The sequence below is a fragment of the Sminthopsis crassicaudata genome, chromosome 2, assembly GCF_048593235.1.
Source record: "Sminthopsis crassicaudata isolate SCR6 chromosome 2, ASM4859323v1, whole genome shotgun sequence".
Lineage (NCBI taxonomy): Eukaryota > Metazoa > Chordata > Mammalia > Dasyuromorphia > Dasyuridae > Sminthopsis > Sminthopsis crassicaudata.
This window is the reverse complement of record NC_133618.1, coordinates 290,338,450-290,365,263: the sequence shown is the minus strand read 5'-3', so window position 1 is coordinate 290,365,263 and position 26,814 is coordinate 290,338,450. Positions and strand designations below refer to the sequence as shown.

At 34.6% G+C, this 26,814-nt stretch overlaps 1 protein-coding gene across 11 annotated transcripts in view; it reads left to right on the top strand.

Moving 5' to 3' along the window:
• The window catches only part of BTBD7 (BTB domain containing 7), an 81,971-nt gene extending 60,016 nt beyond the window's left edge, over positions 1–21,955 (top strand). For 8 of the 11 annotated variants that reach the window (XM_074289675.1, XM_074289670.1, XM_074289672.1 and 5 more), the window contains 6 exons: positions 6,083–6,243; positions 8,225–8,368; positions 10,996–11,185; positions 12,598–12,776; positions 14,963–15,394; positions 16,575–21,955. In XM_074289675.1, coding sequence (XP_074145776.1) covers positions 6,083–6,243; positions 8,225–8,368; positions 10,996–11,185; positions 12,598–12,776; positions 14,963–15,394; positions 16,575–17,390 — 1,922 coding nt within the window. In that variant the 3' untranslated portion in view covers positions 17,391–21,955. Of the gene's footprint in view, positions 1–471; positions 1,098–1,231; positions 1,396–6,082; positions 6,244–8,224; positions 8,369–10,995; positions 11,186–12,597; positions 12,777–14,962; positions 15,395–16,574 lie in introns of those variants that run through there. The other 3 variants (XM_074289676.1, XR_012486437.1, XM_074289678.1) reach the window with 3 other exon arrangements.
• Positions 21,956–26,814: the final 4,859 nt, after the last annotated feature.

The window sequence follows — 26,814 nt, the reverse complement described above, 5'->3', positions numbered from 1 at the left end:
AATGTTAGAAGAAAACATCATCTCCATACAAGTAAAAACTGATTCAAACAAGGATGTGTTTAGAAATAATTTAAGGATTTTAAATCAATTTTTCAGAAAAATATGATTGAGTCAAAAAAAACCAAAAAAACCCATCCTCAACTCCATAAGAAAATATTTTTGAATATAGAAAAGAATGCCAAATGAAAGAATTCACAGATTACCTCTAGAAAAAAAGAAAAATACTTATGTTCTAAACTCCAAAACACAAAATGGTTAAATTTAACAATTTCATGATAATAAATTCAGCAAACAAGCAGGAAGAAGCTCTTCAAATATAAAAGAAATTCAAATATCACAAAATTGTTCTGTACTCATCAGAAACTGCAGGATGGAATATAGTAATATGTTCAGAAGAGCAAAGGACCTCAAAATGTTATCTAGGGTGGCTTAACCATTAATGATAAAAGATTTTTAATTTTTTCTTCCTAGAAAGAAAATCAGACCTGAACAGATTTTTTGCTTTGCAATTATTCCAGGAGATAGAAATATTTTAAAAGGTAAACAAATCCAGCATTTAAATACAAGAAGATAACAACAGAGATAGCATTAAGAGATTTCTTTCTAAAATTACATGAGGAGATATGGGTGGGGGAAAAAATCAGTACACAAGTAATAATATAGAAACAAGTCTGACACATGGGCTGATCCTTAAAACACTCTCACCTACAGGTGAACTATTGTTCATGAGGCTCAAATTATAGAATCAAATGGCACATAAAAGTGAGGAGGAGAAAAAAAAAAGATAGAGGGGAAATTTATGATGTACCATAATCATCAAGTAAAAGATTAACAACAGAAAATAACTCCTACAGTCAGTCAAGAAGAAGAGAACCTACCGGAAAATGGATGGGGAGGGAAACAGAAAGAAATCATGAAATCTTGTTTCAGTAGTGAAAGGACATATCACTGATAAATACTCCTATAAAGAGATATTCTATAAATGGGTATAATCTGTTGCGATTTAGTCCTTAAACCATCCATGCTACCTCAGGAAAAGAGGAATTAAAATTCTTGAGACAGCTGACACACAGAAGAAGGGAAGGCCATGTACCAAAGCAAGTGAATTCATGGCATGGGGGGGTGGGGGGGGAATTACCATAGAGAGGGCAAAGGTTAATTAATAAACTGCACAATTAGAGATATAGGAAAAACTCCTACCATGAGGCAATATTCTCTCTGTCACCTGCAGGAATTGTATCTCTTAGAGTGAGGCACAACAGAAAAAAAGAACAAGCGGGTAAAGGGAAGGATTACAAGGCAATAACATAGAAACTTTGTGTAGAAGAAGAAACCCAAAATAGATACCTCAGAAGCTTTAATTCCATGAGTAATAGAGACTGAAGAAGGACCAAGGTAAGTATAAAGGCCATAAATCAAAAATTAAAAGCATAGACTAAAAGGGAAGCTAAATAATAAAAATAATGAGGGGGGAGGGGAATCCTTTTTAGAAAAAAGTGGAGAAAAAATTTTTTTGAGGAAAAAACATGCAGAAAATGAAAATTTTAAAAGCCTAAAGCAAGTTGAAAGGAAGCATTTTACTTCACTTCTTAACTTAAATGGGAAAAAAAGGAAGAATTAAATAATTAGATCAAAAGAAAATAAGAGTCGAGTTATGCTTAGGAAAGAGGGGTAACAAATAGGGAGGGGAAAATGGGTAAAGTTGTGGGGGAGAGACGTTTTGGGAATAAGGTTGCCTTAAAGTAGATTGAACTAAAATAAGAGAAAAAACAAAAATAACTTATTTGGGGGGGAAAGGGAGCAGGGGAGAGCTAATACAAATAATGTAAAATACAAACCTAACTCATAATTTTAAATGTGAATGGGCTTAAAAACAATTGAATAAAACAAGAGTAAGTAAATTTTACAAGTCTGTTGCTTAGAAAAAACAATAAACAAAAAAAAGTCACCCTATAAATACACAGAATAAAATTGAGAAGATAAAGGAAAAAATTACTCTAGATCAGGTAACTCCAGAAAAACAAGTTGCCATCCTCTTTCAGTCAAAGCAAAAATAAGTCATTCACCACATTAATATAAAAGGAAACTAAATTATGGTGAAAGGAACCATAGACAACAAAAGCAATATTAAACTTAAATGCTGCAAATGTCTTAATTTCTAAATTTATTAAGAAAAAAATTAACTGAACTCTACAAGAAGACTATTAATAGAATAATATCAAGAGATTTCATTGTCCTTAGTTTTGGATAAATCTAGCAGAAAAATTAATGAAAATACAGAATTAAACAAATGGCTGGAGAAGCTAGAGCCAAAATACCTATGGCATCTTCTAAATGGGACTGTTAAAAAAACACACATATTCCTTGGCACCATGTCAGACTTTTGTAAAAATTGATTACCCAGCAAGATGCAAAAATGCTGCAAACAGACTAAAAAAAACAGGTATAGTAAATACTTCCTTTACCAAGCCTAACACAATAAAAAGGATAATCAGTTTAGGAAACACATAAAAAACATAAACCCAAATGAAGACTTAACAATGAAATCTAATGAGTGAGTCAAGGAACAAATCATAGAAACTAATTGTGTGAAAGAAAATACTAATACCAAAGAGAACATACTAAAATTTCTAGCATGCTAAAGCAATGCTAGGAGGGGAAAAAAATCACATCCATATAAGCATACATTAACAAAAGAAAAAAAGACGTTTAATAAACCACATGTTCATTTTAAAAATTAGAAGGACAACAGACAAACCTAAAATAATCACAAAGGAAAGAGATATTTAAAGGAATCTGTTACAAGAGCAGTAGGATTGTTTTGTTGAAGTCAGATCCCATTTGAGATTAGCTAGCATAAAATTATAGTGGGCCCATTCAGAAGTTTTTTGACTTTCTCCCTTTTAGTATGGTAGAAGTAAAAGCAAAGGAGAAAGACAGCAGAAATAATCCAAGTTTGGGGCCTGACAAGACATGATCAGCAGCAACAGGACAAAGGAATCAAGGACTTTAGAATTGAACTAATTTCTCTAAAAGTCAAGTCTGGAAAGGGCTAGTCAGAGTAGTAGTGAAAGCCTAGTACAGTGATGGGAGTTAGAGGGGTCACTTTAAGGGTCATAAGTAGATTTGGAAGGAATGGGTCAGGGAGATATCAAAAGATTATGAAGATATAATGGAAATTCAGACTTAGTGAATAAGAACATAAACACTCATGAGTGAAGGCAAAGTCAAGGGTATGACCCATCCCTGTGTGTATATTGCTAAAATGGAATAGGTGAAATGTTGAATAAATTGTATGTTAAAGAACATTAGAACAGATAGGGTAGATAAATGTCCATTAGAATGAGAGAAGGAGTTGGAGTAGAGAGGAAAACTGAATCACGCAGTGAAGTTGTTGAGAAAAGAGGAAAAGTGTTCTGAGTATTAGTAAATAATAACTACCAGGATCTGGATTAGGTCAAAATTCAGCAAACCTCTCTTTCTTCCCCACTCCTACACCTCCCCCAAAAAACATTCGCTAGATTACTTGCCACAATTTCATATTAAGGATTCTTAAGAAAAAAATGCCTCTCATAGTTATCCAACATACTAATAAAATACGATTTTACTATTTGCCAAAACCTTGAGAGGCAAAGATCCTATTAATTAATATTTCCCCTTTTGGGGCAGGGGGGAGGGGAGGCACATCCAGGCCATCGAGGTGGCGCAGTGGATAGACACCAAGCCCTGAAATCAGAAAGACCTGAGTTTAAGTCTGACCTCAGACACTTAATACTTTCTGGTTATGTGACCCTGGGCAAGTCACTTAACCCCAATTGCCTCAGCAAAAGAAAAGAAAAAGCATGCTTGTAGATTAAAAACACAAAGTTTCCCAAATTTGTTGCCTCATTTTTTTTTTTAACCTCCCTTGAATTTTGTAACCTCAGGTATTCATGGAATACCCATTTTCTTATGATGAGGAAAGAGCAACCTTTTTTTCCTAACTAGATAAAATTGGCATTCCATATCCTGTTTTATAAAACAAAGAGTTCTGTTCATAAAATAATATTCACATTTTACATTAAGTATCTGTGATCTGTAGATCACTATGCTATGCACTAGTGGAGATAACAAAGTTCAACTAAGATATCATTTCTGTCATTAAAGGAGCTTTTAGCTTAGTAGGAAAAAGAGATATTTATATATCTCTAACTTTCCAATAAATACATTAAAAATTCCAGAACAGTGCTGCATGATTTCTGGGGCAGGGAATGTTTCCTGGGGGAGAGAGTATTTGAGGGCATCTTTTAAAAATGGATAATATCCGTAGCTGAAAGTAAGGGAGCAGGAATAAATAGATGAACAGTATGAGCTAAGACATGGACTGTATGAGAATAGTTTATGTCTTGAAGCGTCTGATTGGAACAAAATGTGTCGGGTGGTAATATGGGGTGAGACTAGAAAGGCTAATAAGATTTTTTCATATTGTGGAAAGATTTGAATACCAGGCAAAAGAGCTTGTGCTCGACTACTTGAATAGCAATAACAGGCACCGAATATTTTTTAGCACAGGAGATACATAACCAAATCTATTTTGTTTGTTTGGTGGGTTTTTTAGTTTTTTGTTTGTTTTTCTTTAAGAAAAAGCTTCTGGGAGTAATTTGCAGAAAGAAAAAAATGCATTTATTAAGTATTAATGTGCCTACTGTTCAGAACTTACTGGTAGTTTATATTTGATATTGGAACAAAACTGGACATTTGATAGTTAAGAAAAGGAGATTTACTTAACCATAGTAAAAGAATAGCGTTCAAAAAGGATATACATTTAGAATATCTCAAATTGATTCCATTGAGTTTGCCTAAGTTGCCTCTCATAATTTTAGCAAACATCTAAGATTTCCTGGAGCTCCTTATAACTGTTTAGTACTTAAGCAATCAGTATCCTTATCCCCTTGAAACTGATGAATGGTTTCAAAGAAAAAGGTTGTTAAGGAAAAACTAGCCTAACTTTCTTGGGAATAGAGTTTAATATATCTCCTACCATACTTGAGGTGTAAATAGAAAAGCTATGCTCCTGCTTTTAGGGAATTTATATTTAATTTTAGGGAAATAATATATAGAGGAAGGTACAACAGGGCTGATGGCACTGCCCAGGAATGTCCTGTAACTGCAATGATAGACTAAATGGTAATGCCTCAGGAATTTGTAGTATAGATGGTAAGAAGAATGGTAACAATAGAGACAATGGACCCTTTTGGAACTCGAGACTGAAAACCTTTCTTAGGGGGTAGCAGTGAGACAAATTGTAACGTTACAAAATTGAAATCATTAGAAGTTATTTTTCCATCTGAAAATTAAAGAGTCAAATAACCCCAAATTTAGAAACAGTGAATGAATGGTGGTGTCATAGACAACTTGAAAGAAGGAACAATTTAGAGTAATAGATAGTTTAAAGTTTGAGAAATGAGATCCTATAAACATTTTGAGATTCATGTCTAATGATTTGGGGTATCAATAAAGACGTTTTTGTTCCAGTTGGCACAAGTGGTTAATGTATATCTTACTAATATTAAATATTTATTAGTGATGGCAAATTAAGAATTATTTTCGTACATGTACAGTATCCAAAGCATCTTATTAAACACCTACCTAGTGTCAGACACTGAGCTAGATGCTGGTTACACAATTATCTCTATTCTCAAGTAATTTAAACATACCATGATGTTTCCATTTCAGTAAAACTCAGATACAGAAATGGGCATTGGGGAAGAGAAAACTCTAACCTGGTTTTTCTTTCTCTTTTTATATTGATAGAGCCCTTTATTTTCCTAAATGAAAACAAAGAAACAAAATCTGCATAAAATATAAAATGAACTTTTAAGTTTTTACTATTCACATTAAGTTTTCTCTTTGTGCTAACATGTGTTAACATCTTGTGGTGCTTTGTATTTAACTTTTTTTTTGTAAATTAAAAACTTCATTGTACTTTTTTTAAAAGTTATGTTCTTTCATAAAAGCCCTAGAAAAGATATAAATCTCACCTTTTGAAAACCTTGATTTACTTTAATACTACTTTAATTTTCTTCCTCTCTCTTTCCTACAGAACCGAACTTAATAAGTGGTACTGCTCATAGTGTGAATAAGAGAGGTGTGAAGAGGCGAGACCTAGACATTGAGGAACTTAGAGAAATACTTTCTTCTCTATTACCCTTTGTCCGAATTGAACATATTTTACCTATGAACAGTGAAGTCCTGAGTGATGCAGTAAGTCAGTTTTCTTCTTCTTGATCCATTCATTGGCAGGGGGAAAAAGTGTGTGTGTGTTGTTTCTTCTTACTCCTATGGATCATAGGTTTTAGTATAATCAATTAAAATACAACTTGAATATGCTTTATGTTGTATATAAATGTATTATGGTATATTAAGGTTCAAGTTCTAATTCAAGAATGAGTAAGATCAGTTTAAAAAATGAAAGAAATGTTATTACCATTTTTGTCTCTAATTTAAAATTTTAATTCTGTATAAGAAGATAAAAGTTTTTATCCTGACTGTTAATTGACTCTAATTTTGAAGGAATCACTTTCCTTTTCTGTACCACAATTTTCTTATCTGAAGATGTAGTTGAATTGAAGGAACTGAGTCAGATTTGTAAAAAAAAAAAAAAAAAAAATAAGAGCCAAGGCCCCAGTTGATAAATGATCAAAAGATATGATCTCTGCCCAGGGGCTATAAATTAATGCATATTCTTTGACCTAATAAGGCTACTACTTGACATGAATATCAAAAGAGATGCAAAAAAAAAAAGGAAAATTTCCTATATGTACAAAAAATGTTCATGGCGACTCTTTTCTCAAGGCAGAAGAATTAGAGATTAAGGGATGCCCATCAATTGGGGAATAGTTCAGTAAACTGTAATGTGTGTTTATGATGGAAAATTATTCTTCTGTTCGAAATGATGAGCAGGATGCTCTCAGAAGAAAACAAACAACAAAAAACCCTGGAAAGTCCTCCATGAGCTCAAGCTAAGTGAAATATACTATATACAAAGTAATAGCAGTGTTCTGGAATGACCAGCTGTAAATGATTTTTGCTGTTCTCAGTAGTATAATAATCCATGATTATTCTGAAGAACTTATAGTGAAAAATCCTATTCTTACCCAAAGAAGGAATTAATTGTGTCAGAATACAGATTTTTTTTTTTTTCTTGAGGTTTTTTTATTTTAATTAGTGTGGAAGATCTATGGTTATTTCCCATAACTTGACTTTTATGGAAATGTTTTGCATAACTTCACAAGTGGTTTCTTAATTGGGGGTAGGGATAAGGGAAAGAATCTAGAACTCAAAAAATTTAAAAACAAATGTAAAAAAATTTTCTTTTTCTTTTGAATGTTAACTGAGGGAGGAAATATTAAATAAATTATTTTTAAGAAGGATGTAGGAATTGACTAGATGATTTCTGAGATGCTCTCAATTCAAAATTAATGAATACTAAAACTTGACCTAACCTGGAAAGTCATACCTAAATATCAGTTGTTATTTATTATATATCTACTATTACTACCACCACCCAATTTGTGGTGCTTTATGGCTTAGAAAACATTTTCAAGTTTTGAAATAAATAAAAATTTATGCATTTATAGTACAATGATTTCTTTTTCTTCTTTAATCCTGTTTGGAGGAGAGGAGTGTGGAAGGGAAAGATAATTAATTTTTGTTTTTAAAAAAATTAATTAAACTAAAGAAAGAAAACTCATATTTTACAAAGACTCCTTAGTAAGGTTGGAGGAGCAGAGGATTTGTTTGTTTAAATCAGACTGAAACCAGATAGAATTATATTTTGGTTCAGAAACTTCTGATAGTTTAATCGAATAGATTTGTTTTTAGTTACAAAAATCAATTCAATATTTTTTTAAACAGAAATTTTGGGTTTATTCATGATTCATTTAAAAAAAAAAAAAGTGAGTATCAATTAAATTCTATTTGTTATTCCAGTTCATTTTTTGCTTAAGAGTTTACTTCTTTCATTTTAAAAGTATGCTCCCTTCTTATTTGAAGGAAAAAACAAAGGTCCAAAGAACTGTTTTGGGATATGTTTGTTTTTTAACCTGTATCCTTTGCTTATTAAAAAATATTTTTAAATATACGTGGTTGAATATTGAATCATTTCGGTAGTTCAAAAACAGTTAATATAGTATGTTTACAGTATCTGTAATTTATCGAAGTCTCTAATTTTCTTTTTAAAAAGCTGAAGAGAAGCTTGATTAGTACTCCTCCATCAGATATGTTACCTACAGCTGAAGGTGGAAAGTCAAATGCATGGTTACGACAAAAAAATGCTGGAATATATGTTCGACCAAGACTATTCTCTCCTTATGTTGATGAAGCAAAGGTAATGAAAATCTTTGTAGAAATATTTAATTTTAAAAGTTTAATCTATTAGGCTTTTATAAATACTTGGGTGATTTTTCAAAAACCATTTTTTCTAATTACAACTCTAGTTACTTTGTAAATTTGTTGTCTTTAAGAAAATTAAATTTTAAGAAAGTTCTTTTGTCTTTTAGTATGCAAAAGTAGAGAAAATGTTTCTTTTTGAAAAATTGTACATGTAATTTCACTAATTAGTATAGAGAACTCCCAGTGAAGAACTTTTTTCCACTAGTGCAAATCTTTCTTCCCCTTTCTGTGAAGCTTACATAGACTTGAGTTACTTAAGTTTGTTTTCTTTCTCATTTTTTTCCCGTTTTGATCTGATATTTCTTGTGCAGTACAATAATTGTAGAAATATGGATAAAAGAATTGCATATGTTTAACATATATTGAATTATTTGCCATCTAGGGGAAGGAGTGGGGAAAAGGAAGGGGAAAAAATTTGGAATATTGCAAGGATGAATATTAAAAATTATCCTTGCATATGTTTTGAAACTAAAAAGCTTTAATTTAAATTAAAAAGAAAAAAAAGAGTTGCCTAAGGTTCAAAGAAGGTAAGTGGCTTCCTGAGAATCACATAGTCACCATGGATCAGAGATGGTATTTGAACCTAGGTCTTCCTAATTCTGAAGCAGGTTCCCTATTCAGTATGTTCTCCTTTGTTAAACTTAGAAATATATTGCTAATACTTGTCTGTGAAGTTTTCCTTAAAAAGCAAGCTACTGGTAATTCCTTATGATGAGAATTAGGAAAGGGGAGGAACCCCTTTTGGTTTGGCGCAAGGATACATAATTAAATGATGTCTAGTGACGGCGCAGAGTCCCCTGTAAAGGAATTTACAGGCCCGAAAACCTAGATTGATAAAAAAAGATTTATTTGAGTTTTGGAAGTAAAGGATAAAGGTAGAAAGACGCCAACGCTAGAGGTGGTTGCTGGGCGGACAGGAACCCTTACATGGCAGGAAGGATACCATGTTTGGGGGGGTTCCTGCAAAGAGTGGACTTGAAGGGTTTCCCTTTTTATAATCTTGAAGGTGGGTGGAGCCCCATGTTCCTGGCTAGTTTGGGCCAGGGTATTAGCATTGAATAGAATTCAATGAGTTTTTAGATAAGGAAGAAGCTGTTTGTGGGGGTTGAGGAAACCTGAGCAGATAGTGGGGGCTGGTTAGCTCAGATCCAGTCGGAGCCCGGATATCATTGGAATTCAAAAAGGGTGCTTTTTGACCAGGATTTGTGAATCTAGAGTTCTAGCTTCTTCAGCCATGGGATGGGGTTGGAACTCAGAAAGGAATCTTAAAGGGGCCTCAACCCCCATCACTTATTCCCAAAATAAGTACTCAAATTAGGAAAGAATTTCAGTTTATTAGTAGTTGTTATAGACAAAATATAATAAAAAATAAAATGAAATAACTAATGAATAGAAAACATGGACTAAGTTTTACCTCTAAATATTAGTCATTAAGCCTTCTAAATCAAAGTACAAAAGTATACTACTATATTTGGGAGTACATTTTTTGTGTTTTTATAAAAAATCATTCTCAATACGTATTAATTAGCATTATATTATCAAAAGAGACAAGAGAATTTCCATTTGACAAATTATAGGTAGTGCAATGATATTGGAAACCATTTTACATTTGGAGTCAAAGGCTGTGTGGCTTTTTATCCTGGCTGTATCACTTATTTCTTGTGTGGCGCAAATCAATCAATCTTTCAGAACCTCAGCTTTCTCATCTAGAAAATGAAGGGATTTGGGGCATCTAGGTGGCGCAGTGGATTGAGCAATAGCCCTGAAGTCAGGAGGATCTTAGTTTAAATCTGGCCTCAGGCATTCCTTGCTGTGTGACCCTGAGCAAGTCACTTAACCCCAATTGCCTCAGAAAGGAAAGGAAAGAAAATGAAGGGGCTGAAGATTAGGGAGCCTCTAAATTTACATTTAGGTCTAAATCTATTATCAAATGCACTTAGCTCTTTTCAACTATGAGGTGATTCAAGTCAATTAATAGATTTAGGATGGAGAGAGCCATCTGCATCCAGAGAGAGAATTGTGAGAATTGAATGTGGATCACAATGTAGTATTGTCACCTTTTTTGTTGTTCTTTGCTTGCTTGATTTTTTTTTTCCTTTGTGATCTGACTTTTCTTGTGCAGCACAATAAATATGGAAATATGTTTAGAAGAATTGCAGATGTTTAACCTATGTCGGATTACTTGCTGGCTAGGGGAGGGAGTGGGGAAAGGGAAGGAGGAAGAAAAATATGATTGATCCTATTTTTATTATACATCCTATTCATTAATTTTATTTTTATTCCTTCATTAATTGGTATTCAAATTCTCAAGTTATAGCTCGTCTTTGAAGAAAAAATAGAATTAAAATTTTATTCTCTAAGCCAATATAAAAGATTTATTTTAAAATGAAAGAAATTGGGCTGGTTTCACCTTTTAGTAAAGTTGTTAAACTTTGTAAACTAAAAATAATTTTTTACCTTTTTTATATAACTGGGGTAATTACCTGCCAGAAAATGATTTTTTTTTTTAAGTGATGATAATGTTTCGATTAATTCTGATTCATTTTGAATGATTTATTTCAGTCAGTACTAGATGAAATGATGGTGGAACAGACAGATCTTGTTCGATTACGGATGGTTAGAATGTCCAATGTTCCTGACACACTTTATATGGTAAACAATGCAGTACCACAGTGTTGTCATATGATCAGTCACCAGCAAATAAGCAGTAACCAGTCCAGTCCTCCTTCAGTTGTAGCCAATGAAATTCCAGGTAAAGCTTTTACACGTCACTGTTTATATGTAACTTATTTGTTTATTTCTATTCTGTCCTTTACCCAATTTTAATTTTAGCATGAATTTTGTTAACCTTAGTGAAATTGCCCACTTTTAAAACTCAAGACTGACCTTAGAAAGAGGAAGGGGAAAATGGGGTGCAGGGATGGGTGTTGATGTAGGCTTATGTCAGATCCTAGGATCTGCTAGTACATAGTCTGCTGCTAGGAGGGTGAAAAGTAAGAGGAGAATACTGAGGGAGTTTAGGAATTGGGATGCTTCAGGTCATTGGTTTGGGGTTTGTCATTTGTTTTACCTATCATGGGGAGGGCTCAAGTTGCTTTTATCTTTGGCACATAACTTCTGTTAACAGAAGTTAATTACAGTTGTATTAATATATCCAGGATGTCAATCAAAAGAATATATTCCTAGGCACATAAAGTTTCCATACATTGATAGATGTTCCATCCAATTAGCTGTGACAGCATATACTTTTATTCCCTGGAATTATAAGTTTATCCAAACTAGTTTTGAAACTCATTTATGTTTCTTAAACTATACAAATTTCCTTTGTATTGTTGTTGGCTTCCATAAATATTTAGGTGCTCAAACATCTATAATGTTCCTGCATTGTGTCAGATATTGTTATTTTCTATGAAAATAAAAGGAACAACCAAAACTGTCCCTAGCTCAAAGAGCTTACATTCTTTGGGGGATCAAGTGACATTTGGTATTCATTTGTAGAATGGTAGTTCTACAGCTGTGAGTATACCTATTTATTTTAAGGCCTGATTCATAACCAAATCTATTTTTAAAATTTTATATTCTTTATAGGACAGATATAATCATGGTAATTGTTTGGCATGAGTTATAAAATCATAACTCATGGAATCATAGATGTAGAACTGGACCCAGAAATTAATTGTTCATGTATTTCACATTTTAATAAAAACATATAATTAGAAGTTGGCCCCCCCAAAAAAAACCCAACTAGATTCTGATTCATATGAATCCTGAATCCTCTGAAGTAGTCTCATGTATTTGAATTCACATTATTCAAAGTTACAATTATGTAAAGTATTTTAATGGTTCTAGATCAATGAAAACATATGGGGCAAATTTGAATAATGTGACCACTTCCCAAGATTCATTATTCACACTAATGAGAATCTAACTATAATGTTTTGATTGGACAAGTAATACCACAATTAAGAAGCCATTTTCCAAAATATATATACATATGTGTGTGTGTGTGTATTTGCTCAAGAAGTAAATCCACATTAAAAAAAAATACTTGTTTGATTTTTTTACCTACTGTAAGTGACAAAATATAATCAGATTTGGCTGTTTTTTGAATGGAGAATTCATGTAAAATATGTGACTATTATGCCAATTTTCTTCTGTTTTCAGTTCCTCGTCTCCTTGTTATGAAAGAGATGGTCAAACGTCTGCAGGAATTACGTCACACTGAGCAAGTGCAAAGAGCATATGCTCTAAACTGTGGAGAAGGCGCTACTGTCAGTTATGAAATTCAGATTAGAGTATTGCGAGAGTTTGGTCTCGCAGATGCTGCTGCAGAGCTTTTGCAGGTAGAAAGCAATATCTTAGTTATTTTTTAAAATAGGAAACTATGGTAATTATTGTATAAGTTTCAGGCAGCCTTCCTAGAAAACCATAGTTTTTATATGTTTTTTCTGTCATGTGGTAGAATAAAGATATCATAGCTAACTGCAGCAAAGTTATTAATTTACCTAAAAGACAACAATTGAAACTGCCACTGCGTCCTCATTTGTGGGGTGATTTTGCTTTGGAGATTTACCTGAAATCTCAAGAATAATGCTATTGAATTTCAAGCTTCAAAAGGTTCTATCAAGCTAAAAAGGGTTAAAATAATCATTTGTATTTATATAGCTTTCAAATATTACGTCACTTTATTCTTACAATAACCTTGGAACATAAGATCCTAAACCTTTCAAGATCATTTTGGATCCTGAATCTGTCATCCAATGTATTAGTTTCTTTCTAACTTTGTATTATTAAGCAAAATTGAAAGAATGCCTTCTATTCCTTTATGCATGTTAGTAGTAAAATTATTAAACAATATAGGATTGTGCACAAATTCTAGAAATATTCTACTAGTGACTTCATTTCATTAATATAACTATTCAGTTCTGACTCCATCTTGCTCTATTGTTGTGTTAGCCCCACATCTCCCTCTGAGACTTTGTTTAATGCTTTTCTAAAACATTGGTTAACTATATCTTTAACATTTCCAGTCTGGTAACATTGTCAAAAAAGAAAATCAGGTTAGTCTAGCTTGATCCAGTCTTGATGAAGCTCTTTCTGGTTACTATTGCCTTTTTTTGATATTCACTCACTGTACTTTTAGCTTTGCTGAGAATTAAAGTCAAGATGTCTAGCTTGTAGTTTACAGAGTACATACTCTTCTTTTTTGAGACATCTGCCTTTCTGTCCTGTGGTCCTTCCTCCACAATTCTTTGAGAGGTCTCTGACAGTGGCTCAGCAGTCATAATTACTGGCTTTCAAAACACTGGACCTGGTAAACTACTTTTGTTTTATCATTTCCAATATAAAGCTCAACCTACTTGGTAGAGAAAAATAAAAGACGTTAAATGCTAAGTAGTTCTTTCTTTGATCCTTTCCCCAGTACCACCTTTAACATTTTTTCCCCTTCCTCCGAATTTCAGCATTCTTAACTCTATTCTAAATGTTCTCAGTGTTACACTTTTACGTTCACTTTTGCTTCTGTCTTCTGTTTATGTTTGTGCCAGACACTGTGCTAAACACTTTTCAAATTTTGTCTCATTTGGTTCTGATAGAAATGCCTAATATTTTTGCCATTTCACAGTTGAGGTTATATGACTATGCAAAGATGACAAAGCTAGTATCTGAATCATATTTGAAATCACTCTTGCCAACACCAGGCTTTTTCAGTACCTAAGTTGGTCAGTGAGTTTCCCCTGTGCATAAATATTATTAGTCTGCTCACATTCTCCCTTTCCATTGTAGTTACATCTCATTCTCCTTATTTCTTTTGGAGGGTCTGTGCTTTATCTTAAATGTGCTCTATGGTTTCCTGTTCATTTAATGACATAGTCTGTTAATATTTGTCTGTGAAACTTTAACAAAAGTTGTACACTGGAAATTTTAAAAAATAAATTCGGAAGAGCAGCATTCCTATACTTTATCAAAATATTAGTTCAAACCAGTTAAAGAACTTGGTAGCAAATAACATATTTGTGTTTTTCTTATGTCATTCTGAAGTATATATGTCAGAGTGCTCAGTTTAAAGAGAGTTTTAGGGACATTCTTCATTTTGTGCTTTTCTTTACTATAACTTTGTACTATCTTAGTCTTGTTATCTTTGCAAAGATTATATTGGAATGCAAACTGCTTGTTTTTTAATGATTCAGCATTCTTTTATGATCTTGCAACTACAACAAAACAGCTGGCTTGCTTACCAAAATATTCAGTATAATTGACCTTGTGGGGAGAGGAGGAGTTGAGTATCCTGCCACACAATGTCCCTTTATACACCTCCTTTTGATACTTTTTCTTAGGGTTTTGACCTAGAAAATCTTTTTGTTTTGTTTTGCTTGTTTTATGATAGTTTTGTGCTTTTTGATTTGTGTTTCTATTAGTGCCTAATAAATGTCCTTAAGTTGTTTATTTTTATAATTTGATGTATAAAGCTATTTAAGAAGTCTAGTAATTACCAGAAATTTTTTGGCTTTTTTTTTTTTTTCTTTTGTAGAATCCTCACAAGTTTTTTCCTGATGAACGTTTTGGGGATGAAAGTCCACTATTGACTGTGAAACAGTCTGGGCGATGTCGAGTTAACAGTACTCCCACTGCAGAAACCATGTTTACAGATCTAGACAATTTTGTGGCCTTTCATCCACCCTTGCCTCCTCCACCACCCCCCTACCATCCTCCAGCTACTCCACTTCACAGCCAGTTCAAAGTTGGTTGGAAGCAAAGAGCCCCCAGTCAACATCCTTCACGTTCTTTTTCTTATCCTTGCAACCATTCGCTGTTTCATACAAGAACAGCTCCCAAAGCTGTTCCTCCCCCAGTCTATTTACCTGGTGTCAAAGCTGAACCACCCGACTGCACTAACAATACAGGATCAGGGAGACAAACAGTCACTGCATCCACAACAGTGATGACAGCTGAGAAGCAAGTGGTGAGTCATGTTAAATAACGTCCTGAAGGGTAGATGTAAAAAATGCTAACAGTCCTTCTGAGACCCTTAGTAGGCTAACACTGTGCTCAGAAGTGCTAGTAGGGAGAGGAAGAAGAAGAGAAAGGAAATGGGTAAAGAAGGAAGAAAAGGAAAAATAAGAGAGGAAAATAAGATGCATTTAGTTAGAAGAGGGTCATTAGTTTCCTGCTCCTATTTAAAGAAAAGTAAGTTTTACAGTTTGACCTAGAAGGAGCAAAAATTGCTTTTTTTTTTTTTTTTTTTTAATAATCTGTTCGTTTGCACTTTAAAATTTTTATTTCCTTAAGGTCTTTAAGCACAATTTAATCTATTCTCTACTTACACTTCAGAAGGATGTGATTTAAGATTAATTTAAAATATATGTCTTTGATTCTTTGTCCAAAAGACCTTACTTTCTCTTAACTGTTCCTTCTAAAACATCTAAATCCTCAGGCATGCTTTTTTCATCAGCATGATCAATTTGCTTTGAAAATTTAAAGTAATTGAGACTGTCAGAGGTTTTGAGAAAAATGAGACCTTTTAAAATTTTGTACTGTAATAGTCTAATTGATTTTACTTTAAAAGGTCATATGATAAGGAAAACTTGGAAAACTTTTCTAAGTATTGACTTTTACTGCCACATTATCAGTAAAATTTATTTAAAGAGGTGGTTATAAATATATTTGATAGAATACCACATCATAACGTGGCTCACTATTAGGCTTACAAATTTAATTAGAATATTTAGTGGATAAAAAATATGATTCTCTGCCCTATAAAAGAAAACTACACACAGAAAAAACATGATACAATATGATTAGCTTGTAATGTATCAGTCTTCCTCCCAGTTCTAAACCTATAAAAGAATTCTACTATATTTAAGTCATTCTTTCTAGAACATAGAATCATAATTAAGTTTCACAAGTTAATTCAAATCCCATTTTTCCATCAATGTCATAAAATTGAATAAATTTGAATAGTAGAATATAAATTGTTGAATCTTAGAATTGGAAAAAAACCCTAGAGGTCATTTAAGCCAAGTTTCCCATTTTACAGAAAAAGAAATTGAAATATATAGACAGCTTAAATGAAGTGTCTACCATCACTAAGATTAGTTCTAATGGGATTGTTTCTTTGGGCTTTTTCTTGCTCTTTCCTTCAGTGCACTCAGCCGATGCTCAATGAGCTGATGCCAGATATCGCCATGGGCGTGTCGACGCTCTCTCTCAAGGACAGGAGACTGCCTGAACTGGCTGCTGACACTGAGCTTAGCCAGCCAGTGCCCGAGGTAGGACCGGGACCTCCCCAGCACATAGCATGTATCCAGCAGAGGCACATGAACACTTCTCGAAAGAAACACACACTAGAACAGAAAACGGATGTTAGAGACAATCAACAAGAATACCCCGATTTCTATGATTTCTCAAATGCTGCTTGCAGACCTTCTACTCCAGCTCCTACCAGGCACACCCCTTCACCTCCTCAAGGTGTATATTTTGGTCCAGATTTATATAGCCACAGTAAGGCATCACCAAGTGGCTTAAAGTCAGCATATCTACCTAACCAGATCTCCCCTAAAAAGCAAGAAGAAACTAGGAGAGAATATATGCTTTCTCAAGATGGGCATCAACAGAGACAAAAGAATGAGCCAGTACATCTTGATGTTGTAGAGCAACCACCCCAACGGTTGGATTTGGCATTAGCTGTCCAGGAAAATCCAAGTAATGGTCCAGCTCATGTCAGGGGACGAACAAAAATGGAAACTGATTTGACATATGGGCTTACTTCTAATAGAACTTCACTCTCTGCATGTAGCTCTGAAACTCCAGAAGAGAGGTCCAGGAGGAGACTGGCAGACAGTGAGTCCTTGGAACATGGAGCCCAGAGAAATACAGAGTTGGAAAGGGAAGATTCAGTAAGCAGAGGAAGGAGGTCTCCAAGCAAACCAGACTTTTTATACAAAAAGTCTGCTCTCTAAAAGTAACCTCCAAATGGTCTGTGCCTGAGATGTGAAATATCCCATTTTATGACACAACCAGACAACTTTCAGACAAGTTTCTTAAGCCAGCAGATAACTCAGTTTCACTTTATTTTGCTCAAGATTTTGTATATACAATCTTGATTAGACATAGCATGCTATGAGGGTTTGTTTGTTTTTATAAATGCTGCATCTGGTTTTATTTTGTGTTTTGAGCAGTTGTGTTGAGGAAGCCTTTTAAGAGAAACCAAGCTGGCACTTTTTTAAAAACAAATTGATAGAGTTTTTGCACCTGTACATTTATTTTACTCATGTTAATTTTTGTATCACCATGTTAAACTTTATTGCCACATTTAAAGGACTGTATTTTCATATTTCTTTTGCATTTTACCTTTCACCTACCAATTTCCATGTGCAATGGGTTGCACACTGAAATGTATTTTCTTATGAAATAGTTATAATGTGTTTATTTTTTAATTATAGGAATTCCAAAGAACAGCACATCAAAATGCTCCTCTCTTTTTAGTAGTAGTTTTAGTTCAGAAATCTGCCTGGTCAGTCTCTGCTAAAAGAATCTGTTGTCATCCTTTTTTAAATAAGTCGTGGGAGCTAGTATCTCTAGCTAGTGTCCACCTAGGGTCCTGAAGTTTTCTGGTTTAGTGAAGAATGCTGAAGAAAAAAAGCTTTTTTCTTGCCCAATCTAAAACTATTAATTTATTTGCTGTGTGAATGCGTAAGTTTGAATTGCTGTAAATTCAAGTAATAGGTGAGAAATTCACTAAATAGGGTCTTAATCAAATCAAAGTCCTTCCAATTTTGAAACATTGAAATTGTCAGATTAACATGAGACGCTGCTAACGAGATTTCTGATTCTGAGCGCAAATTCTTCAGCTGAGAGGGGTGAGATGATTGCTTATTGCCTTCAGTGGTCTTGCTGCCTAATGGGGAACAAATAAAAGGGCTTCAGTCTTAAGGATGTCATTTGATGTTTATAAGCATATTGTACTTTTAAATGTTTTTAATGTATGTCTAATGAATTTTGATGTCATGTGAAGGAAATTGTGTGATGCATAATGCTTTAAATCACCAAAAAAAAAAAAAAAAAAAGGAAAAAAAAAAGAAAAAAATCACACACTACATGTCCTACTTGAACTCCTCTGGGGATGCTGGTTTGGACATTTACCAAACTATTGCAGCACATAGGATATTTTAAGATCCTCTCCCTAGGAAGAGCAGTACATGAGCTAAGGACTGTTTTTTCCCCCTAACCTTCCATGTAAATAAACTGGTATTTTAGGGTTTTTTTGTTTTGTTTTGTTTTTTAATCAATTCTTCAACATTATTTGTGTCAGTTTTGTATTTCACACATACACATATCCAGCAGTAATATTTGGATAAATAAAAGAGGCTTCCTGAATATTCCATCATATAATATGTTATAAATATGAATCCACTCATTCACACTCACTCTTAAACTATGCAGGGCTAGGAGGCCTTTACAAGCTACCATGTAAATGACTTACATGCACTTTTAAGTACATACATTTTTATTGGGTGACAACAGCTCTGATTTTTCCTGATTAACTGTAGTTCTTCCTGCAGATTTTTTCCTGCTATACCCTGTGGATGTACACTCAGGAATATCTCTTGACATTTTTTAATGCTAACATTAGATAGTCACAAAGACAGGAACACGTGCTTATACTATACCCAGTTAAAACGCTGCCAAGTTGTTTTTCTGTCTAGTTGACTACTCCTATTAAGTTTTGATTTAAGTCATGTTATATATTTCATTTGAGAGGTCCAGGGGAAACACTAACCTACTTATAAAGTAGACCTACTCATTGCCTTACAGGCTTTTTTTTTTTTTTTTTTTTTTTTTACATAATTAGAACAGTTAATTGTCTTAAGGGTCTAAACCATGTAGTAGATGATATAATCTTTAGAGGTCTAACAACAAGTCTGGCTTTAATCAAAAAACAGGAGTTAGTGATTCCAGTCTATTCTCTAGTGTATATTCATATATATTGACATTAATCAGTTGGATACAATTATTAGTAGCTGCTCTGAATCAGACCCGAGTTGTACTGGTAATGCAAATGATAGTTCCATTTCCCTGATGGTTTGTTGTTATTGTTGTTGTTGTTGTTTTGTTTTGTTTTTTTGTTTGTTTTTGTTTTTGTTTTTTTTTTATCTTATCTCCGTTCAGATTATGTATTATTTTGGCTAATACAGAAACCTGCACATTCTCTTTTAATACAAATTTATTTTCACATCACCCAAGTTATTTTGAAATGACCACTGCTCAATATTTGATTTACTTTTTAAAAAATATACATTTTCAGCTAAGAATTAGTTTGAATAACTGACTAAAATATTCATATGGGGAAAAACCGCTTTAGTGTATGGTACTATAGAGTGATATAACATGCAGAAGGATACTATGTCTGTGATGCATGTGTCTTATTAGATTAATTATCAGTTATCTTGCTGTATTTTATGGTATGTAATTTGTAGAATAAATTGAATAGCTGTGTGCCAATGGCTTTTGAACACAACTATTAAATCTTTGTATGCTGTGATAAGATAAATGAGATTACTGCAAAAGATTGCTTTTGAAAAACAGTGTATATTTAAGGGCCACAGACAGTGGTATTTTTATATGATACAAAAGCATTTTGAAATAACCAAATCACAAAAATACAGATCTTCATAAGACAATCGGCCGATCAGACAATCTCCATTTTCAATATTCATAGCATGTTAAAGAATGGGTAAACAACTAGAGTTGCTCTCATTGTGGAAGAAAAAAATACTACCTTCCTGAAAGTGCTGTTAGTATTTGTTTCCTTCTTAGTTTAATTTTGTAATTTTATTAAACAATCATTAGGGGTAAATGGCAATGTATGGTGGCATAAAAATTGTCTGTGGAACTTAATATTTTTAAACCTTTGGCATAATATAGTCTTCACACTATGCCCATAAGCTTTCCCTAAGTAAATCTTGGGTCTAAACTATTGCAACACTTCATTTATCACTTACACATTAAGGGCTTTGCTAGGAGCTCTTTGTAATTAAGTCATTTTGTAGAAATTATGTGTGAAACTTTGCCAAACAATTGAAATTCTTGTAGTATGAGTTTCCTGGAGTTTTTGTTCACTTTTTATTATCATAGTGCTCTTTTGTAGGATTTTCTTTTTGTTTTATTGGAGAGGTTTTACACTAAAGTTTGAGTGGGCACAGTATTTGTATAAACTGGAAACATTGTAATGAGGAGGAGGGAGAGACATTATCCATCTACAGAAACTTAGGTTAATAAATCTCTTAATACCTCAATCTCCAAAGACACAGAATTCAGTTTGCTTAATAACTATTCTTTATTAAACTTTAATTACAGAAGAAATTTAAGTTTACCCATTTAGGGAAGCAAAGAAGAGAGAAATTTGTGTTTCCTGAAGCACTCATGAAATGGCTTAGGAATTCTAAGATTTCAATCTAATATTGATTTCAAAAGGAGAAAGGCTTGTTTTCTTTTTTTCTTTTTCTTTCTTTTTTTTTTTTTTTTAAACAAAGTAGCATGATGGGTGCTAATTTCCCTTCTTCATGGTTTACTAATTATTTTAAAATCTCATCACAAATATACATGAAAGTGGTTAGAGTACACACTGCTTAAAAGTATTTTTCTTATTTTGTTAATGGCCTAAGAATAACTTTTTTCTGAAGTTGTAACTATCATTTCTGTCCCATAGATAACACTAGTTATTTTATAATTTTTGTATTGGCAAGCCCTTAATTGATTTTTCCCTTTGTTCCCCTCAACCCCTTCCTCCCCCCAAAAAAAAATCCTGTCATTTATTCCATAATCTGAATAGTATGATGCTGTGGCCCTTGTAATAGAAAGGATACTTATTAAGTATTCTATTTGTCTTGAAAATTCTTGAAAGTAATTGCTTGTCTTTATGTGGTTCTTTTTAAGAGATTAGACATGATGTGGAAACATCATTTGTGTGGCTGTTCATGACCGTGTATCTGTTTCAAAATGTGCAGGTGGTGGGAAAACCTGCCCATGGATGTGGGGTACCTGAAAGATCAAGAAGGTAAATCTACAGTTGGCATATAGTAACCCACCTATATTTCTGAGAGGTGGGATATTCTACAATACTGCATTTCTTGGTGTTGTGCTGTTACTGGTATAAAGTCAAGTGCCTTCAATGTTAAAGGCTCAGAAAATTTTCTTAAACCGATTTCATGTCCTATGCAAGTGTTTTCTACAACCTGCATAACCAGTACTTTGTAAAACTTGTTTACGCTTCAATTGTACATAGTGTTTTTTTAAAATATACATATATATATATATATATAGTATTTTTATTTAGGTACCTTCAAACTTGAATTCCAGTCTGTGTGATGCATTGTAAAACAATACATTTCTCTTTTGAGTACCATTACAGTTGTACAAAGGTTTTCACTGGTTCTATTTTTCTACTGTTACTGAAAAGCATGTAACACTGACTTTATCCTACATATAGTTGGCATTTCAAATAAATGGATTGTATAGAAACTTATTGAGTTGAACACAGTCTCTTTTGAGTAGTTAACCTGAGGTATATCACACTGCAATAGAAAAAACTTTTCAGTATTTGGAAATAGAACAGAGGATTGTCTGTTTGCCCTTCTTTGGGTTTGGAATTGCAATAAATATAATGATATGGGTATCTTATATGTCATTCATTCCACTATTGACATTCAAATATAAAACTCATTCTCCCATCAATTATACAAAATTTCTGAGATTGATATGGTATTTACTATGTGTCAAAGACTGTACTAAGCCCTGGAGACTTAAAGCACTGCCTTCCCCCAAAGATGATCTAATAGCATTTGGTTCTCTTCACCTCAACTTCTACCCTCACATTTGAAGGCTTCACTATTCATGTTGATGTATCCTGGACTTCCTAGTTCATTAGTCTCTTCAACACCCTTTAGCTGCCTTAGCCAAACAGTCTTTAACTCTTAGTTCTCACTATTACTTAACCTCCACAGAGGTTAAGCGCTAAAATTCCCCTCTCTAACCATAGTCTGTCAAGTCTCTCCATCCCCTCCCTTCTGCTAACCCAATACTACCTCGTCCCTGTGTCCTACAGCTTGAAATCCTGAGGCGGCTCAGGTAAGAAGAAAGTTGCCTGTAGGTGTCCACCAAGCTAGCTACCATAGAGAAACTATGGTGTAGGAGAATTGCTGTTGAGGGCTCCCCACTTTAAAAAGTCCCTGATCTCAGTTGTCTAGAATAATATGGTAATGACAGGATGAACCTAAGTTAAGGAGACAAATTGACTTCTCAGTTATCAATAAGACTGTGAAATGAGATCTATGACCTAAATGTGACTGGATTTGTATACCTTCTGTAACATCCTATCAGAGATAGGTAAAAGAGGGGGTGAGGTAACGTATGTTGAGAATACATGTGGGAGAGAAATTCTATGAAGAAATGCATGGTGGGGAGTATTGGAGCAGCCAGACAAGTCAAAAGAGAAGTGTAAATGTCACCAGTGGACCAAAGGGGAATGTGAGGAAGGGAACATTCATAAAGCACCTGTGTGAAATTCCCTTTGATTTTCACAATTCTGGAAGTGGCTGTTATTGTAACTAGTTTATAGTTGGGGTTATAGAGGCAAGCAAACGTTAAGTGATGTGCACAGTTTTACAGCTAGTCAATGTGTAAGGTTTGATTTGCTCCACCATGCTCTTACTGCAAAGGTAGCAGAATTTGGGAAGTGTCAAATGTTGCAGAGAAGTTTAAAAAAAAAAGGGGGGGGGTCAGGACTGAGAAAAGGTCTCAATTTGGTAATTTGGTGACTTTGGAGAGTACAGGTTCAATAGCATAAGTGATGAAATCAGAAACCCAGATTGCAAAAGTGAAAAGGGAGATGAGAGAAAATGAGGACAATCAGTGCAGACATCTTTTTTTCTCTTGATTTTTTTTTTCCAGTTAACAAAATTTGATGTTTTTCTCTTTCCACCCCTCTCATTGGAAAATAACTAAAAGCAAAACCTTCATAATAAATATGTGTAATTAAGCAAAACAAATATCTATGTTGGCCATCTTCAAAAAACACAATAAACATTGTTTTTCAGGGAGTTAACATACTAGTTAATATTTTCTGTGAGATGCATTAGTCAAATCCATTAGTTTTCCAAGCCTCTTTCCAAGCTCCCTATTTCATGGGGCAGCTAGGTGGCACAGTGGATAGAGCACCAGCCCTGAAGTCAGGAGGATCTGACTTCAAATCTGGTCTCAGACACTTAACACTTCCTGGCTGTGTGACCCTGGGCAAATCACCTAACCCTAATTGCCTCAGCAAAAAAAAAAAAAAAAAAAAAAAGTTCATGTAACAACTGGGCTTTATTCTAGTTCATAGGATTATAGGACCATAGATTTAATGTTGGAAGTCATTCATCCATTAACATTGAATCATTGAGTTTCAATCTATTTTAATTCATTTACAACTATGATAACTGAAGCCTTGAAAACAATCACATCCACACAGAAGTTTTTTGTCTCAAAATCAAATTTGTGTCCCTGCTACAGATATTAGTTTGCATTCAGGCTACCACAATGAGAAAAGAGAATGAAAGAGAGGAATAGAGAAGAAAAGAGAAAGGGAAAACCAGGGGGAGTGGGGAGGACAGGGTAGAACAGAATGTAGGTTAAGGCTGCTGGTCTTGTTCCTTTGCAGATGCATTTTTGGGTAAAACTGCTAGTTACTGGGATTTGAGGTGAGCTTAGTTCTCATGCAGTCCTCTCCCAGCTGTCTGACTCTGACTCCACTTGGGATTTTCTGGGCAGAGACCCTGAATAAGTTTGCCATTTCCTTCCCCAGCTCGTTTTGCAAATGGCAAAACTGGGGCAAACTGAGTTAAGTGAACTGCCCAGGGTCCCAGCTAGTCAGTGTCAAGGCTGGATCTGGTCTTGAAGGTGTTCTCCTGACTCCAAACTCAACCCTCTGACTGCTGCCCTCTCTGCTTCTCCAACCTGCTCCTTAGAGGGAGCCTCTGCATAAAGCTAATAGGGCTCACGGCCTCTCCAGTTAACCAGGCCAATAGGAAAATAATCTTTATAGAGGGGAAGTTCCTCCCAGACAAAGGAACTGGCCCCACTCACAAACTTGTGCTCCCAAAAATTACTTCTATTTGTTTGATCCCAGAATCTGTACACTGCCTGAGAAGAACCCAAAGATCCATGTTTCCCTCTTGTCCAACACTGAAATTCTTTTACCTTCCCCTTTGGGGCATGAATAAAGAAACACAATGTCATTACTGAGATAGATCTTAAATCCATTGTGGTTGTGTTCTTCATTTCAGTGGAGTCTGATTCTTTGGGACTCCCTTTTTTTGGCAAAGATTCTGAAACAGCTCACCTTTCCTTCTCCAGCTCATTTTGTTGATAACAAAACAGGCAAACCAAGTGAAGTGACTTGTCCAGAGTCACAGGCCAGATTTGAACTTATCAAGTTGTCTTTCTCCGGGTCTGGCTCTCTATCCACTGTGCCATCTACCTCTAAACATGTGGACATGCAGAAATTCATCACATAAGCATCTGACAGGAAAAAAGGGAGTTCTTTCTGAACTATGTAATAATATAGTGGCAAGGGGAAGTTATGCTGGTTGAAATTAAGCTATTATCCTCTAGCTTTGGTGCAGACGGAGACCTTAATTTTACTAAGTGATGGAATCAAATCTCAGACTTTTGACACCCAGTCCAGGTCTCTTTCCATCACACCTGAAATGTTGATATCATAAATGTCCTCCTTTCTACTCACATAGTCACCATACTGATGTCCAAACCCTTCATAACCTGACCCCTAAAAAAACCACCTATTCCATATACCTCCCCCAATACAAAGTCTTCTGTCCAGTGAAATTGGCTTCCTTGCTTTTCCTTAAACATGATGCTCCATTTCTCAATTTGGGCATTTTCTCTAATTATACTTAAAAATTTATAAAATTAATATTTTGTGATTAAGAAATCCAATCCTAATTTATATTAGGATCCTAATTTAATTAAATTCAGCTCAACAAATATTAAGCACTTACTATATGCAACATACTAGAAGGTGGAAATACTCCAATATATTTCTAGTGAATCAAATGTAATGTCATTAGGGCACCAAAGTCGAATAAAAACAAGGGCAACTAGAATCAGATAATGCCCTGCTGGCAGCATGTTGACTTAGGGAAGAAACATTAACACTATGTCCTATTGTGTTTTTATTTATTGTGTTAACTATTCCCCAGTCACTTTTTAATCTGAGCCAGTGAAAGTTTGGGGGGGCAACAATGTCACCAACATTCTCTGAATTGGGGTACTCTCAATGATTCCGGTCACCGTCTGCCATCCTAAGCAGTTGTTGCCAGTGTCTCACCACTAGATCACATCCATCTACCTGCATTGGTCCCTTGATTTTTGTCAACCAGACTATCTTCAATAGTCTCTGGAGAACTGAAATGGAAGGTCCCTCAAAGTGCAGTGGAGAGGAAGATGGGGGTATACAAGGGGTGATAAGCTGTAGACAAGGATATCATCAAAGATAGACAGGAAGCAGGGAGGTGGGGCAACAGATGCAGCACTGGCCTAAAGTCCCGTGTTCAAATCTAGCCTCAGACGCTCTGTCACTACCTGACCCTACATGAATCTGGTCTAGTATCTTAACTTCTGTATGACTTAGTTTTTCAACTATAGAATGGAGATAATAGCATCTACATCCCAGAACAGGATCAGATGGACTAATGTGCCAAGTATTGAGTACAGTTTTTGTACCTAGTCCATAATAATTATTTATTCCCCCTCTCATATATGAATAAAAAGTGAAAAAGAAATTTATTTACTACATGCAAAACATTATACTATGGCCTGAAGATACAAACAGAAAAACAAGGAGCATGTTTCTAATGGAAGGAGATAATACAGGTAGGTCTCTACTGCCACAAGTGAAGCTCTATAAAGTAGACTGGGGCACAAATTCTCCAAGTGATGTAATAGTTTGTTAACAACACAAGCCCTAATGAAGGGGTTGATGATTTGCCAATGCCCCCCCAGCAAGGACAGCTCTCCTTTTATGCTTTTTGGGAGAATACAGAATAGGGTAGGTGGGGTCAGGAACATCTCGAATACCGTGTGACTGGTTTCCTAGGTGAGACCTGGCAGACCATATGGCTGGCTGGAGTTTGGGAATGAAGGGCTAACAACAGCCCCTTCCTAACCAAGAAAGGTGTGTTTGTTTTAGAGACTTCTGTGAGCGGCACCTCGAAGGGCAGACTCCTTCATGTCCACCCACATCCCTCAGGGACAGCAGATTTCCTTGAGGCAAGAACACAACAGTGATTAACAGGAGAACCGGTTTCTCTACTTAACTCATTACAGGCC